Genomic DNA, 15293 nt, shown 5'->3' with positions numbered 1-15293 from the left:
GAGAAAAACATTTTCCGAAGATACTAAACTAACATCACGAACTTTTGATGTGTTTTTTTTAATTTGGTTAGTTTCTGAGTTCTTCAGTGCAAGCTCTCTGATTGCTTAATACGTTGCTGCGGTGTTTCCAGTGTCAATAGAATGGTTCTCACTTCGATATTTTGAACAAAATTTGTCTTAAAATTTTTTTTTTAAAAAGTTTTATATATATTATTGTTTTTCAAGTTTTTGCCATGTTTAGGGGCCAACGGAACGTTTAAGGGCGTGAAAATAGATTGCTGGTTAGTTTTTAAGGTCAAGTAAATGGTTTTTAAGATAATAATATCAAGACCTTTATCAACGTTTTGATTTGGTTTGTATTTTTGTTCTTTGAAATGTTTGTCGTTTTTCGACATTTTTGAGGTTTTCTTTTGATTAGTTTTAAATTGACTTCTGCCAAAGCTGTTAAAAGTCGTTTTCTGCAAGACAATTTTTTTTATGTTAATTTTGTGAATTACGTTTTGGTAATGCAAACCTAAACCCGCAAAATGATACCGATTTTCAATGTGTTTCGTTTTTTTTTTAAAAATTTTTGTCTCTTGAGTTTTTGTATTTTTAATGGCAAATTGATTTTTTCAAGGCTTGAGGTTGGGTTACTGAAAGGTTTCTGGAGACAAAGAATTGGTTTGGAAGATCTCAACAGCAGGATTAAATAAATTTACAAATAAAGTTTAACATTTTTGACTATTTCAACCTTTGAGGCCAATGAAGATTTCAACGGATTGAAGATGGGTTACTGTTTAGTTCTGTATTTTAACTAAATTGGTTTTAAGATAATGTCAACCTCTTTAGCCATTTTTTATTTTTTTTCAATTTTCTCAGTTTTTGGTGAAGTGTTGGTCTTTTCGTCGTGGTTTTGGATCTCAAGGGGCAGCGAAGCTTTTTCAAAGCTCATTCATAGGTTAATTTGTGAGTTGTAATGTTTTTTGATTTTGAGAATAAATGCGTCAATAATTTAGCAAGTTAACTAGTTTTTGTTCATTCTTCACTTTTATTTTTTCCAGTTATCGCTTGTTGGTCGCTTGTGTGGAGCCTAATTTCTTCTAGCCTGTAAGGTACTTTTCTGTAGATTTTAGCTCGAGAAAATTGTTTTGATTGCCTTAGTATAGAGAGGACAAAAATCTTTATGATACTGATACCAATGAACTGTGGAACCTTAATTTTTTGTGGTATTTGCTGGTTATCCTATTCCTTGATTTTGGCGTTTCAGATAATTTTTTTTCCTATTTGCCAAGTTTCTTATTTTTTAACACACTGATTCAGAAAGTATGTACACTTTAGACTCTAATAATTTTGCTTTTCTGTTTCCTGTAATTTGTCAATGTTTGTCTCTTTGTGAGGCATTGTTCAATTGGTCTGCTGTCCATGTACAGCGTTTTTAAGGTTTCCATTCAGTTCTTTGTATTGTATTTCAGGATTTTTTCTGGATAGTTTTGTGTTGACTTTTTTGGATGGTTTTGTTTTAGCTCATTTTGTTCAAAGTGCTTTTAAACAGCAGTTGCTCAGCAAAAGAATCCAAATTAACGGAGTCATAAAGAATAGAGAACGGATAAAATTCCATTTTAGATGCCCACTACTTGAACTTTGTTTAATGCCTATCGCTGCAATGCTAACCCCCACATTCTCTCATCAATTAACAATAGTATGTATAACTACGGAATGACACGAAAATAGTTCGCACTAAAATATTTTGCACTAAAATATATTTTCCTGTTTTTGCGGGTTTTTGGGATTCAATGGCCGCCGAGGTTTTTATACACTCATGGTTATCTATCAGATTGTAGTGGCTCGAGGAGAAGCAACTTTGTTTTTCTTCATCATTTTAACGAGCTTGTAATTGTTTTTGAGTGTTAGATATAGTGGTTGCTAATTGCTCTCAAACAAATTTTTAGCTGTTGTTTTAGTCCTGCTGGTTTTTTAATGCGATTTCTGTACTGCCGGCTTGTCGTCTCATCGTTTTTTTTTTCGTCTGAGCATTTGACGTTTCGTCCCCAAGAACGCGATAAGCAGGGAAAACCCAGGAGGACATTAAGTCGCTAAGTGCTCACTTAGAGCCTTACGATTTACTATCTAAGTATGCGATTAACAAGTATGTGACTTTTTCACATTGACTACTTGCCTGTTGAGCAATCTAAATTGCACTCTCATTCAGAATATTAAGAAGCTGAAATGAGTTGGCTCCAGTACAATTAAAAGGCATCATAAGTGAGCCGAACGTGTTTAAGATTCCGAAGCCTCTTTCCACTCTGTCAATTTATATATGCTACTGCTCCCCTCCCTCGTTGTGAAAGGGGTTACAATCAAATTGAGACCGTGTATGTTGCTCGAGATCAAATCCTCCGACGTTTTATTTTCTTCCTGCTCTTAATTTTTACAATAATTTGCATTGATATTTCGAGGTTACAGGTTTCACGGCGCAATGGCAGCTATTTTAGAAAAAAATTGCAATTTATGCTTTCGGTAGATCCCTTCAATTTTCTATTATATTTATGCCGATTTGCAGGTTGAGTCAACAGACGACAACATGCTCTTCTCGGGCAACAAGAGTCTGCACTGCCGCTTGATGCCCTCGGGTGTGAAGACCATCAATTACACCCTCATTCCAATAGCAGTCGGATTCTGCAAGATGCCTACCGTAAACATCACCCTGGTCAGATCCAACAAAGAGATGGGGAAGCTGGTTAAGCAGCTCACACCAAATGAACTTTTTGTGAAGCCTTCACACTGCTTTCTTCAAAATGTGCAGTAATTTGAATTTATCAAATCAAAATTATGGTTAGAGATTGAACTTGAGTTTAAAGTAAATTATAAATATCTGTTAATTGTGTAGTGAATAGATTATCACAAGTGTTAATTGTGTAACTACAACAGTTTTTTGAACGGACGTTTTTGTGTTGTTGAGTTATCAGGATGAAGTAGTGCGTTGTCTAAATCAATAGATACATCCGAAGACAGGAGGTAAACGCAACGGATTGCACTTTTAAATCAATCGGTAAAAGAATTAACAGAGTTGTATCGTCGTAGTTCGGAAATCAATTAACAATGCGAGGGAAGAGCTGGAGTAGTTTGGAAGTGAGCTGAAAGTTTTAAAAGAATCGCAGTTAAACTGGATTCAGTTGTCAGAAAGGATCTGGGTCTATTATTAGGCTCATATTTATAATTTAAAGGGGGCAGTGAAATTTTTAAAAAGTGGATTGAATGTGGTTAGTAGGTGAATTAAGCCGCTCAAAAATGCTTTTGAAGACGTTGAATTCAGAATTCTAGCCAAATTTTAGTAAATTTTTTAAACCAGGTTTTGCGCCAGTTTCTATCCGGTGTGACCAGTCAGGTTTCTGCTAGCCTGGTGGTTAGCTTTTGTTTACTTTGGCAAGAAATTGTTGATTTGGAGACGCCAATTTAATTTGCAAAATAGAAACAAAAATTTGTTCCGAAACATTTCGTTATTGATAGCTACAGTTCTAATAGCTGAGTGGAGATGTTTAGTTGCTCGCTAGTCAGAAGCAATTATTGTTAACGAGTTTGTATTTTATGCAGTTTTTTGCTTGAACGTTTTTGCGCTTTTCTAGAATAATCTTTGTGTACGACGTTAGTCGTACACAATTTTGACTTTTGCCTAGTAACATGAAACCCAGAAGTGCTCTTGACTAGGTTTTACTATATTGCTGAATTACGAGAACATCAATCCTTTTTGCTGAATGTAGGAAAAGTCTCAATACCGAGAAAATTTGCGGAAGTTCTAAAAAACAGGAAAATATTTCAAAAGTTTTCACATTGCACAAGGTGAAAAAAACTCTCTTTAGTTTGCTAATAGGCTTGCAAGGAGAGGTGTTAGTTTATGTTGTGATTTAAAAAAATCAGAAAAAATTGCAAATCACCCAAAATTTCAAGGACAGTTTTGTGATTCAGAAAACCAAAAATACTTTACTTATTCGACAACAGACAACAAGGGTATCGCAGCTACCCTTAAAATTCTTCATTCAGTTTTTTCGGAAAACCTTGGAAAATTGGATGCACAGGAACTGCAAAACAATTTTGCAGCAACTTGAGAATTAATTCATTTCTAGGAGTTGGAAAAATCAATAGCAGTTTGTAAGTGTCCTGACAAAAAGTCGAAACAACCGAGTAAAAAATAATTGAACCTCGGCGTAGAGATTGTTTCAGAAACTCACAAAAATTAGTTTTCAAACAAACAATTTTTTGTATTGCCCGAAAAATTTTCAACACTGCCTATAATAAACAATTCTGGTTTTCAAAAAACTAGATTTGGTATATCTGAAAGACTACCACTTTGAATTGATCATGGGGATATGTTTAATCCTTAATAGTTCTCATTTTATATTGAGTTTTCAAAAATATTTTATTGAATGCATATTTAAGCCAAGAACAGGACTGCAGCCCCAGATTTTGTTCCATGTAGTGTATGCTACAAGCCTGTCTATTAGCAAATTGGGTAGTATGCACTGAACACAAAACAACGCAAAACTACTCCTGACCTTGAGCTATCCTGTGAGCTTAAACCCCTTAATTCTGATTCAGTTTTTCCTGTCTTCTCAAAAAGTGCTGAAAGAGGTCACTTTTCTTGCACTCAGTATCCACGAACAGACCAGAAAAGTAAATTTGATGTCAGTGTTTAACAAAAAGAAGATTAATTCTTATTATAAAATGATACCTTAAAGCCTCGGGAAGTAGTCTAATGGTAGCAGTTAACTTCGAATGGTAGCAGTTAACAGGATTGTGGTAAAGGAAAATCAATAGTTTTTACACTGAAACCTCTATAGTGAAGAACTGAGAAGATAACTGCTGTAAAAAATGGCGCGTATCATCGCGAAAATGCAAAATTAGGAGATTGACCGCCAGGACAAGAGTCAGGCGAGAAGAAATGAAAAAAAGCAGGACAAGTCCTGAAATACAATCCAAGTAATTGAATGAAAGACAGACATAATCAACCTGACCAGCAGATCAATTGAACAATCCCAGCCAACAAGACAAAATCTCAAAAGTTGAGAAACTAAAAGAATCAAACAAACTAACCAAAAAAAAACGATCATTGCTGAAAACCTTGAAGCTTTTAACTTGAAGGCCATATATGACTCAATTCAAAATACTCATTAACTCACGCAAAAACCTTGAAAAGTCTTGAAAAAGATGAATCTGCCACTAAAAGTAGATAAACTGGACAAATATGACAAATGCATCAGGAAACTGAGAAGAGAAAATTTAAAAAAAAATTCCAAAAATAGGGCTATTTAAAAAGTCAAACATTTTTTTACTCTAGAGTTCTGCTTTGTATACCGTCTACAACTTTTAAAAAGTTCGTTGGCCAGTAAAAATAGTTAAACTCGGAGAATGACAAACAAAATTCGAAAAATTTGAAAACAATCGAAAATTTTAAATTGCAAGCTTTATTTAAAAAATTCACTACAATTACAAAATTAAAAAATTGGAAACTATTTTATTAGCCCTAGCAACTGTGTAGTAACATACTAGCAAACCCCATACCAGGTTCCCTGGCCACTGAATAAAAATTTCAAAAACTTAAAGAAAATTGCAACTTTATCAAAAATTGGGTAAAAGATATTAAAATGTTGAATTCCATTCCCTGACCAAACATATTTTCAGTTAACTGTTAGCAAAGCCTAGATAAGGCTTCTTGCCCCCTGGGGCAGGAAAACTTGAATAATATCAATAAATGTCACAAAATTTGAAAAAAAAACCAAAATTGATTTTAAAAAATTGGTAAAATTCATGAAGTTAAAATGTTTAAAACCACTTCATTACCACTAGAAATTATGCAATAACCTACTATTAAACCCCAGAGGAGCTTTTTTGACATCAAAGTCTGAAACAACTCAAAAAATGACAAAAATTTTCAAACAATTGGAAAAAATTAGTATAAATTACCGTGTTTATGCTTGGAGTAGCAATAGATATAGCGCTTAAAGTGGCCGTAAAAAGCAATTACGTCTTGCAAAGGACCTTTATCAACTTTAAAAAACCTCAATTTCAGACTGGTGTAACAAAAAATCCAAAAAATGACAAAAAAAGTGCTAAAATTTTCCTTATTTTAGGCTCAAAAACTCCCAAAAATGACCTTTTAACCTTGAAATACGGCCTTCCCAGTAGCTTCACCACTCTGAGTACTTGAGTGACTACTAAACGCGGGCCTCTAATGAAAATTGATGCCCGCTAAGTTTTACCTGTTTGTCCCGTTTTGAAAGCTCAAAGTCATGAAAATAGGTGTGAAAACATCTTACAAAAATAAAAAAAGACAGAGCACCAATACAATCCAATTCTTGGATTGTAATAAAAAAGACAGAGCATCAATACAATCCAATACTTGGATTGTAATAATAATCAGTGGTTAAAGACTCCCTGAAAAGTTAAATATCAGAAATGAGATGCGCTTTGAAATAGAGTATGTATTCACAGAGCGAACAAAAAAGGCTAATTGGATGGGGTACAGTTGCCAAGCAATTGCAAAGTCGAATATGAATTAGCAATGTACCCCATTTAGTACAGTAGCACATTTCGTTTTCAAGAAAATTGACGGATTGCTATGAATCTTTATACAGGGTCTTATATACCTTAGACAGTGTATTTAGTATATAACTGCATGATTGGAGTAATAATGAAATTTTTTTTCTGATTATCAAAATTAAAACAATATATTAACTGGTTTTTTAAGCCAGTGTTAATAATAATAAGTAAGAGTACTGCAAAATGATTGCAAGGATAATTTAGATTTTGGAAGCAGTTGAGAAATTACAAATATTAAATTTTTCGTTTTTTGACCAGAGTTTCAGATTTCCTCATTTATTAATGAGGCGTCCTCCAGTTCCATCTTGTAATCCGTGAACTACATTCATGATCGCAAAAATAGTGGCTTCGAGAATCAGGTGGTGAAATCTTGTAGTCTGATGCCAGGCGTTAGTGGGCTCTGGCTGAATTGTTTCTGAGAAGTGCCTTGCAAATCCACAGTTCGACCGTTCTTTAATAGTTTCGAGGGCTGTTTTGCTTAATCTTAAAAGCCGGATAATCTGGGTGCTTTACCAGGACGCTTGAATGAAGTTAGAGGTTGAGTCGTATTGTCCTCTGAATGTGGCCATGCTCTGGGGGCTACGGTATCGCAATTGAAGTTTAGTTGAGTGCATCTGGAAGTACACGTTTGCATGGTTTCGCGACGCGTGTGTTAGCTGTTTTCCTGAGTTGGTCTATTAATACACAGTTGTGCTGCACCCGCTCTTTCAACAATTTTTACTGTCACCCATCAACAGTTTCTTGATATCCTTCAAATGTTCAGCAATTCTCTGTTCTGCTGATTTGCTTTATGGTGAGACGCGTCTTAGGTCGCATGTATAGAGGGAAGTAGCACGTTCAGCAGCAGTTCCAATTTAAGCAAGACCATTTTTTGCGAACACGTACATCTTACTTGCCTGGCTTTTTATTGTTGTTGTCTTCGACGTCTTCACAACAGTTAATGAGTGCTAGATTTTCGTTAAGGCTTTCAACTTTTTTTCGACATTTTGTTTGCTGGTACCTTACAGGACAGGGTTATTTGAAGAGAAAAGTCGACCAACGGGTTGCCACACGGGTGACCCAATTGGGTTAGTGAGTTTTGAGTACAAAATGAAGCATAATTTCCCATCAAAAGCATTGCGGTGTGATCGACCAACGTCCATTTGCGCGGCACACATTGCCTTTTTAATGCGTCCATTGCTGCTATCCAGAAAAACCCGTGCATCAATTTCAAGATAGTCTGCCACATGAACAGTCTCTTGTTTTGAATAATGTTTCAAGATCTTAAGAGATTTTATGTGTTCACTATCAACCTCCGTACTTTTATTGGGACATTAAAATTGTAATAGAACGTCGGACAACGCGCCTGAAACAGACTGAAATTTCTTTTTCTTTGTTTGCAATTAAGAGTTTGATAATTTATCAATTTAATAGGGTATTTCGAATAGCAGTTACTGCAGGCAAGAAAATATATTTTGCCTCCTTAAAATGGGTCCCCAAAAAAATGATATTTCTTTTCAATAGTATAAACACATAACTTATAAGATTTCCACCGTGAAGCAAGTTTGATTGGTTTCAATTTCTGTGCATAGAGATCGTTAGAGGCTACGTGTCAAGAGTTTCCCCGTGCATTATAGGTCACCTTTTATACTATGAGATGAAATTTACCAATTTTTGGGGATGTGTAGCTTGTGGCAATTAAGACACTCCTTCTCGTATACTTTTTAATACTGGGACGCGATTGTGAAAACAGGGACACCTGCAGCGGACATGCATGTCCCTCCAGAAACTATTGATGCGCGGACTTATTGCCTTGCAACTGTCTTCGTCATTGTCGAGGACTGCGTGCCGTATCTCTATTAGCACAGCGTCCTTCCAAGTCCATTTTACCAATAACGCTTTTGTGAACAAACTGTTTAGAATGGCCTCTAATATCATCTCATCACAAGATAGGCTGATTGTCCGACGACTTGTTAGCTGGTGATTCAGCGAGTCTTGGTGATCCCGTCAAGGATGTCGTTGGTTTTGACTGGATTGTCGCTCTTGAGAGGTGAATTTGGCGACATAGTTTATGGGCACTTTTGTTTATTGGCGCTAATTTCTGTTTTTGCGTAACAACTACTTGTGAAATCTGAAGTAACTGATTTGTAGTATGATTGAGGGTAGAAAGCACTTTTGATGAACTGAATGGTCAGTCGAATGAATGAAAGATTGATTTTATTTGTTTGAGTATTTTTGATTAAATGACTGGTTTTAATAGCTTTAAAGTCTGCGTTACAATTATTATTAGGTATGGATAAGGGTCTAGTAAATAGCATTTTGAAAGATGCTTGCAATTGCATTGTGAATCCGGAAATTATCATCTCAAAAAACATCACAGAGTACACTTTACTTTTTCGCAAACAGACAACGAAGGTATCGCAGCCGGCAGCTGCCCTTTAAGTTCTTCATTCAGTTTGATCCGAAAACCGTGGAAAATTAGATATACAGGGACTACAAAACAATTTTTCAGCAACTTGAAAAACAATTAATTTCTAAGAGTTGGAAGAAATAAAAGCAGTTTTCCAGAAAAAAGCGAGCTAAAAAAATTTGAACCTCGGTGTAGAGCTTGTTTCGGAAGAACGCAAAAAATTTCTCTCAAAAGAACTGTTTTGCGTAGTGCAAGAACAAAGAAATTGCTATATCTGAAATACTACAACTTTGAATTGATCTTTTCTCTAAAAAAACAAGTAAAAATTTAGCTCAAACCAAGCCCCTGCAGATGTGCTTAATCTTTAATTTTTTTCATTCATCTATTTTTCTAAAACGTGATATTGAATTATGTATATATAAGACAAGAACATGACTTAATCCCCAAATTTTGTTTCAAGTGGTGTATGCTACAAAACATACATCTAGGTTTTGCATAAACAAGAAAAAGGCAAAATTGTTGACTTTTCCCCCTCAAGTGTTCGTTGAGCTATACTGTGAGCTTACAACCCATAAGTTTTATTCATTTTTGTCCATGGTCTCAAAAGGTGCTCAAAGAGGCCACTTTTTTGTACTCGGTATTCGCCAACAGAACAGAAAAATAATTGCATTTCAGTAACCAACAAAGCGAAGATGATTAATCCATATCGTAAGAAACTACCTAAAAGCCATGAGAAGTAGTCTAAGGGTAGCAGTTAATTCCGAAAGGATTGTAGTTAAGGAGAAATCATAGATTTCACTTGCGTTACTGTTGTCAGGGTTATTTACTTGTTGGGATTCGCAATGCGAATACGCCCTTAATCCGAAGTAGAAGAATAGCTTATCAACTGAAACGAGTATAGTGATGTACTGAGAAAATAATTGCTTTAAGATAATTGCGTGTCTCAACAGGATGATTCAAAATTAGGATATTGAGCGTCAGACAAGAGTAAGGCGTGAATAAATGAAAAAATAAATAATATTTAGTGGTTAAAGACTATCCATGAAATAATACATATCAGAAATTAGATACACTTTGAAATAGATTATGTAATCACAGAGCAATTCTAAGTGGCTAATTGAATGGGGTACAACTGCCAAGCAATTGCAAAGTCGAATATGAATTGGCAACGTACCCCATTTAGAAAATTGACAAAATGCTATGAATCTTTAAACAATATACTTACATTAGACACTGTATATAGTATTTAACAATATGAATAGAATGATAATGAAATGATAATGTTGATTATCAAAATTGAAAGAATATATTTACTGGTGTCACAGCTAGTGTCAGTACTGCAAAATGATTTTATTGATAATTTAGATTTTGCAAATAGCTAAGAAATTACAAATAATTAATTTTACGTTTTTGACCATGATAAGTCTTGTTTTTTCTCATTTTTAATGAGGCTCCATCGAATCCTAGAACTAGTCCTGATAGCAAAAATAACGGCTTCGAGGATCAGGTGGTGAAATCTTGTAGTCTGATGCTGGGAGTTAAAGCGCTCTGTCTGAATTGTTTCTGATCTTGAAACGCTTCGGAACTGTTTCTGTTAGGATGAGTTTCAATTGGAGTGATGGAACTGCCCTGCACATCCCCGTTAATATTGTTACTGGAAGGGCCTTGCAAATCCACAGTTCGAGCGCGTTTCAATCCTTTCGAGGACTGTTTTGCTTAATCTTCAAAGCCGTATAATCTGGGTGCTCTACGACGACGATTCAATGACGCTACAGATTGAGTTGTATTGTTTCCTGACTATGGCGATGCTTTGGAGGGCTAAGGTATCTCGATTGACGTTGAGCGCATCTGGAAGTACAGGTTTGCATGGTCTTCGCGACGCGTGTGTACGCTGTTTACTTGAATTGGTCAATGAATAAACAGATGTGTTGTACCCGCTCCTTCGACAGATTTTACTGTACCCGTCAACAGTTTCTTGATATCTGTCGTACAGATTTACAATCTGTAGGAATGAGTTGTTTTGTGGCACCAATTGGCTTTTTCTACAGCGGCTAATTAGGGGTGATTTGGCGGAGCGATTTAATGCTATTATTTGTTGCTTTAGAATTAACTATTCGAGTTACAGAATTTAAGTCGATTTGGCGTAGCGAAATCGCTTTCAATTATTTGTAGAGTATTTCGCTCACGAAAGATACCAAACTTTTGATACGTCTGAATTAAGACTTTGGCGAATCGGATTCTAGTTAAAGAGAGAGTCAACTATTTTGAATTACGAAAATTGAGAAGAATGAAATTAGACAAAATTAACAAAACTGATTAAAAATTTGTTCATAAGATTACATTACTAAATGCGGCAACTTGCAATTACGAGACAATGTGAACAGACAAAAGATCATGCACAGGATGTAAACAAATTTACAAGTATGAAATCATAAGATTCGATCTTCAAAACTAGAACTAAATGAATGAACAAAATAAAGGTAGATGAAATGAACTAAATTAAATTAAACATAATATGAACCAATTTAGCTACACCAAACAATAACCCCAAACTAAAAATGTACTATTGTACCACATTTCCCCCTTGGCGAAAAAAAATGAAATAAATAAACATGTTATTTATCAGAAAACTAATAGTCATATGTACTTGTTAAAATAATTAATACTGTAATGTTTTAATCAGAATTTTGAACGCAACAGTTTTACTTAAATGCACTTTAATCACTCTCACTTTCGTAATATCTCTCCGCTTCGCCAACTGTCATGGATAACTCTGGTTCTTCGTAATTGGGAGAGACGTAGAATTGAGTGGGGTATGAGGTTGTTGGAGAGCATGGGCCGACTGTAAAGTTAGATTCCTCTTGATTAGACTGTGCTGCAGCAGTTTGTATGGCCGAGATTATTGATTTATTTTCAATTTGTTGTTTCTTGATGTTTTGTCGTCTTCTTTGTTTCCCAATTGCTCCAGTACTTGAGGTTGTGGGAGGGCAAGTTTGAACTGAAGTCACAGATTCATCCGATTCTGTGGTCGATATTGTGGAGCGTTTTCTTTTTGAGGGAAGTAATGCTACTGATGCTTTTGTAGCTGCTTTTCTCTTTGGCCTACTCGGTGGCTCCGCGATGACAATGCTTGTGGTAGGTAATTCCATTGGCACCGCGAGATCGTTACTCGATTCGGTAGGTTGATTTGGCGGCGCCGTTGACAGTTGTCTTTTGGGCTTTGTTGGCATTCTTACTCGGAGGGCACGTGTAACATTGGAGTGAATTGATGACACTGTACTGACGTCATCTGCCACTTTCCTACGTTTCATTCGTTTCCCTCCTTCTAACTTCTTTCTGGATTCCTTTGCATGATGGTTTATGAGTTCCTCAGTTGTTTTGCCCGTGGGAAGTTTTGGACGTCGGTTAGCGTATACCTGCAATTCTGTGTCACGTCCCGCCTTCGTCCCAAATTTTGCTAGATTTGAGTTCCTGATTGTTACATCTCTCTTGCCCGGTTCTTTAATCACTGAGGTATGTTCATTTGTTTTAATTACTGACGATCCTGGTGCTAGGACGTCATATAAGCCATCGAGACTTTTCTTTGATCTTTTTGTGCGCGGTCTCTTTAGCCAATTTTACCTCCAGTGATGTTTCCGTTCTGGGTATCGATTGGCCGACATCTGGATGAGAAATTAATCTCGATTCCTTGTTTGGGTCCTCCTTTTGTCTTTTCATCGCCTCTTTGCCCAGTTTGTTCTTGTTCACCTCTATTTCAATGTCGCTACGCTCATCATTGTTCCAGTTTTTGTCTGTGATGAGCTGGTCCCATCTGATAGTCTCCAAATCTAAATATTTGTTTAGAATGCTTTTGTAAGTTAAACTTTTTGGGTCTGGTTTAGTCGTTATATTGCTTAATGGTGTATTCACTTTTTGCCAAAATGTGCCTCAAATGGTGATTTGTTAATAGTCTTTTGACGACATATTCGTAGCTGATAAATTATTGAATTTATTGATGCTTTCACATTAAATTGATTTTGCGCCGCCGTTTTAATACAGGCTAAGCGATTCTTGATTGTTTGAATGAGTCTTTCAACCAAACCAATTGCTCTGTGGTCGTGTATTGGCGCCTCGATTAGCTGTATGTTATTTTGACTACAAAATGTTTTAATTTGTTGCCCCGTTTGACATCGAGCTTGATCCAATCTAATTGCACGGGGTATACCGTGTAGCAAAACATACTCTTGAAGAAACTTTAAAATATTATCTGCATTAGCTCTATCAAATACTTCTGTTGTTGGGAATTTCGAAAATCGATCAATACATGCAAGAAAATAAATCTCTTGATTTTTTCATTATAGATGGGTCCTCCAAAATCAATTTGAATTTCTTCATTAGGAACTTTACATAACTTTAATGGTGCCCATTTATTTGCTGGTATAATAGGTTTTAAATTTTTACCAATGTTGACACAGGGGTTGCACTTTGCTGTTTTGATAGCTATGTCCCTGTGCATATATGGCCACCACGCGTGTGTTGCCATATCAGTCATTCCCCATGTGCCAGGATGAGTTGCGTGGATGGTGTCTACATAGGCATTTTTGATCGCATGGGGAAGAGCAATCCTGTCATCTATGCAGACACACCCGTTCTTTATATGCAAGTCTTTCCAGAAGGAATGGATGTAAGGGGATATTTGTCTACATCTATGTTCGTTGTCCGTCAGAATGCAGTCGCGAATCTCCTTCAAGATCGCGTCCTTGGTTGTCAAGCTGGCCATTAGGGAGCTGGAGAAGATCTTGGAGAGCGCGAAGTTGAATGAGTCCAGGTACAGATCGTCTACTGACGGCGAAGTGGCTTTTGTATCAGTTGTGGGTGTTATTGGAGTCACGGGTGCTGCTTGGACTGTTGAAGGTCCCTCTTCTGCAAAACCTACTCTCGATGGAGTTGATTGTTTAGCTGTCATCAGCGTTTCATCATCGGAAGTTGATTGGGACATCATGTAGACGTTCTTGAATTTCGTTGCGAATTGTTGAAAGTTATTCAAATTAGAGAGTGACTGTTCAGTGGGTCGGTTTAAGGCAAAAAGCGAGTGAGGAATGTTAGTTGTCTCGATTTTGGGGATGGAATTTAAATTATTGATTTTTAATTCGCTAATTGAGTCGTCAATTTGCGTGCTTGTAGAATGTTCTGGATTCCGCGGTGCGAATTCACTGCAAAAGTTATTAGTGGAATTTGGATTATTTACGACGCATTTTGTAGATGGATTTCGCGCTGCGAAATCGACGTAATTTTCGGCATTTAATAAGAAGCGTTTCGCACTACGTTTAATTACATCCAATTTAGCTACAATAAATTGCTCGTCATATGCAGATATATTAACAGCTTGTTGATGCGGGTCACGAGATATAGAATCCACTAATCCCTTTTTTGTGCCCGGAAGGTGATCAATCGAGAAGTCAAATGGTAGTAAACGATCTACCCAACGTGTCAGTCTACCATTATATGATTTGTTAGATCTATTTTCTCTCATAATTGAGAGAAGTGCTCTATGATCAGTTATCACAGTAAAAGGTTTACCGTATAAATAATACTTAAAATGTTCCACGGACCAAACAACACCCAGAAGTTCTAGTTCGTTTATACTATATCTGTCTTCAACAGAGTTCAAAAATCGTGACGCGAATGCTACTGTATGCCACCCATTAGGTGTTCGTTGTTCCAATGCACATCCCAATCCTTTACGTGAGGCGTCACATTTAATTCGTGTTTCTAATTCCCGGTTAAAATGTTTATTTTCAGTGGTTTCCGTAATTTGTTCTTTTATTAGAGAAAACTGTTTATCGTGCTCTTCCGTCCAAAGCAATTTTGAATTTTTCCTAAGCAATGGTCGCAGGGGGTAACATAGTTGTGACAAATTTGGGATAAATTTTCCTAAATGGTGTACTGAACCCATAAAAGATCGAAGTTTTTTAAGATTAGTGGGTGCCAATAATTTTCCAATTGCATCCGTTTTACTTGAAAGTGGGGTTACACCTGATTGTGTAATGTTATGACCGAGCCATTCAATCGTTTCTTTCGCGAAATGACATTTCGCAAGATTTATGCGTAAGTTTTCTAGATCTAGTTTTATTAGGCATTTTCGTACCAAATATAGATGTTTTTCGATTCCACCTCTGCTAACGATCAAAATATCATCTAAGAAACAGAAAGTATTTTCCAAACCAGCAAGGGTACAATCAATAGCTTTTTGGAATTCAGCTGGCATATCCGTTAAACCGTAAAATCCAGTTTTAAATCGATATGTGCCGGTCATATCTCCGCTAACAATATTAAAGTTACAATGGCG

The 15293-nt window shown here is 36.2% G+C and overlaps 2 protein-coding genes across 4 annotated transcripts in view; one reads left to right on the top strand and one right to left on the bottom strand.

The window, feature by feature from the left end:
- Positions 1-2923, top strand: part of LOC142334504 (trafficking protein particle complex subunit 11-like) — a 40200-nt gene extending 37277 nt beyond the window's left edge. Inside the window, exon 10 of the mRNA XM_075382594.1 lies at positions 2543-2923. Within this exon, the coding sequence (XP_075238709.1) occupies positions 2543-2788 (246 nt within the window). The 3' untranslated portion in view covers positions 2789-2923. The remainder of the gene's footprint in view (positions 1-2542) is intronic.
- LOC142334506 (WD repeat-containing protein 13-like) overlaps positions 1-14247 on the bottom strand; it is a 224384-nt gene extending 210137 nt beyond the window's left edge. For all 3 annotated transcript variants that reach the window (XM_075382596.1, XM_075382597.1, XM_075382598.1), the window contains exon 1: positions 14244-14247. The gene's annotated coding sequence lies outside the window, so the exon portion shown is untranslated. The remainder of the gene's footprint in view (positions 1-14243) is intronic.
- Between the last annotated feature and the right edge of the window lie 1046 nt (positions 14248-15293).

This window comes from Convolutriloba macropyga, chromosome 2, assembly GCF_964194025.1.
Source record: "Convolutriloba macropyga chromosome 2, txConMacr16.3, whole genome shotgun sequence".
In the NCBI taxonomy this organism is placed as follows: Eukaryota; Metazoa; Xenacoelomorpha; order Acoela; family Convolutidae; genus Convolutriloba; species Convolutriloba macropyga.
Note: the sequence above shows the minus strand (reverse complement) of the source record. Positions and strands in the feature narration are given on the sequence as shown.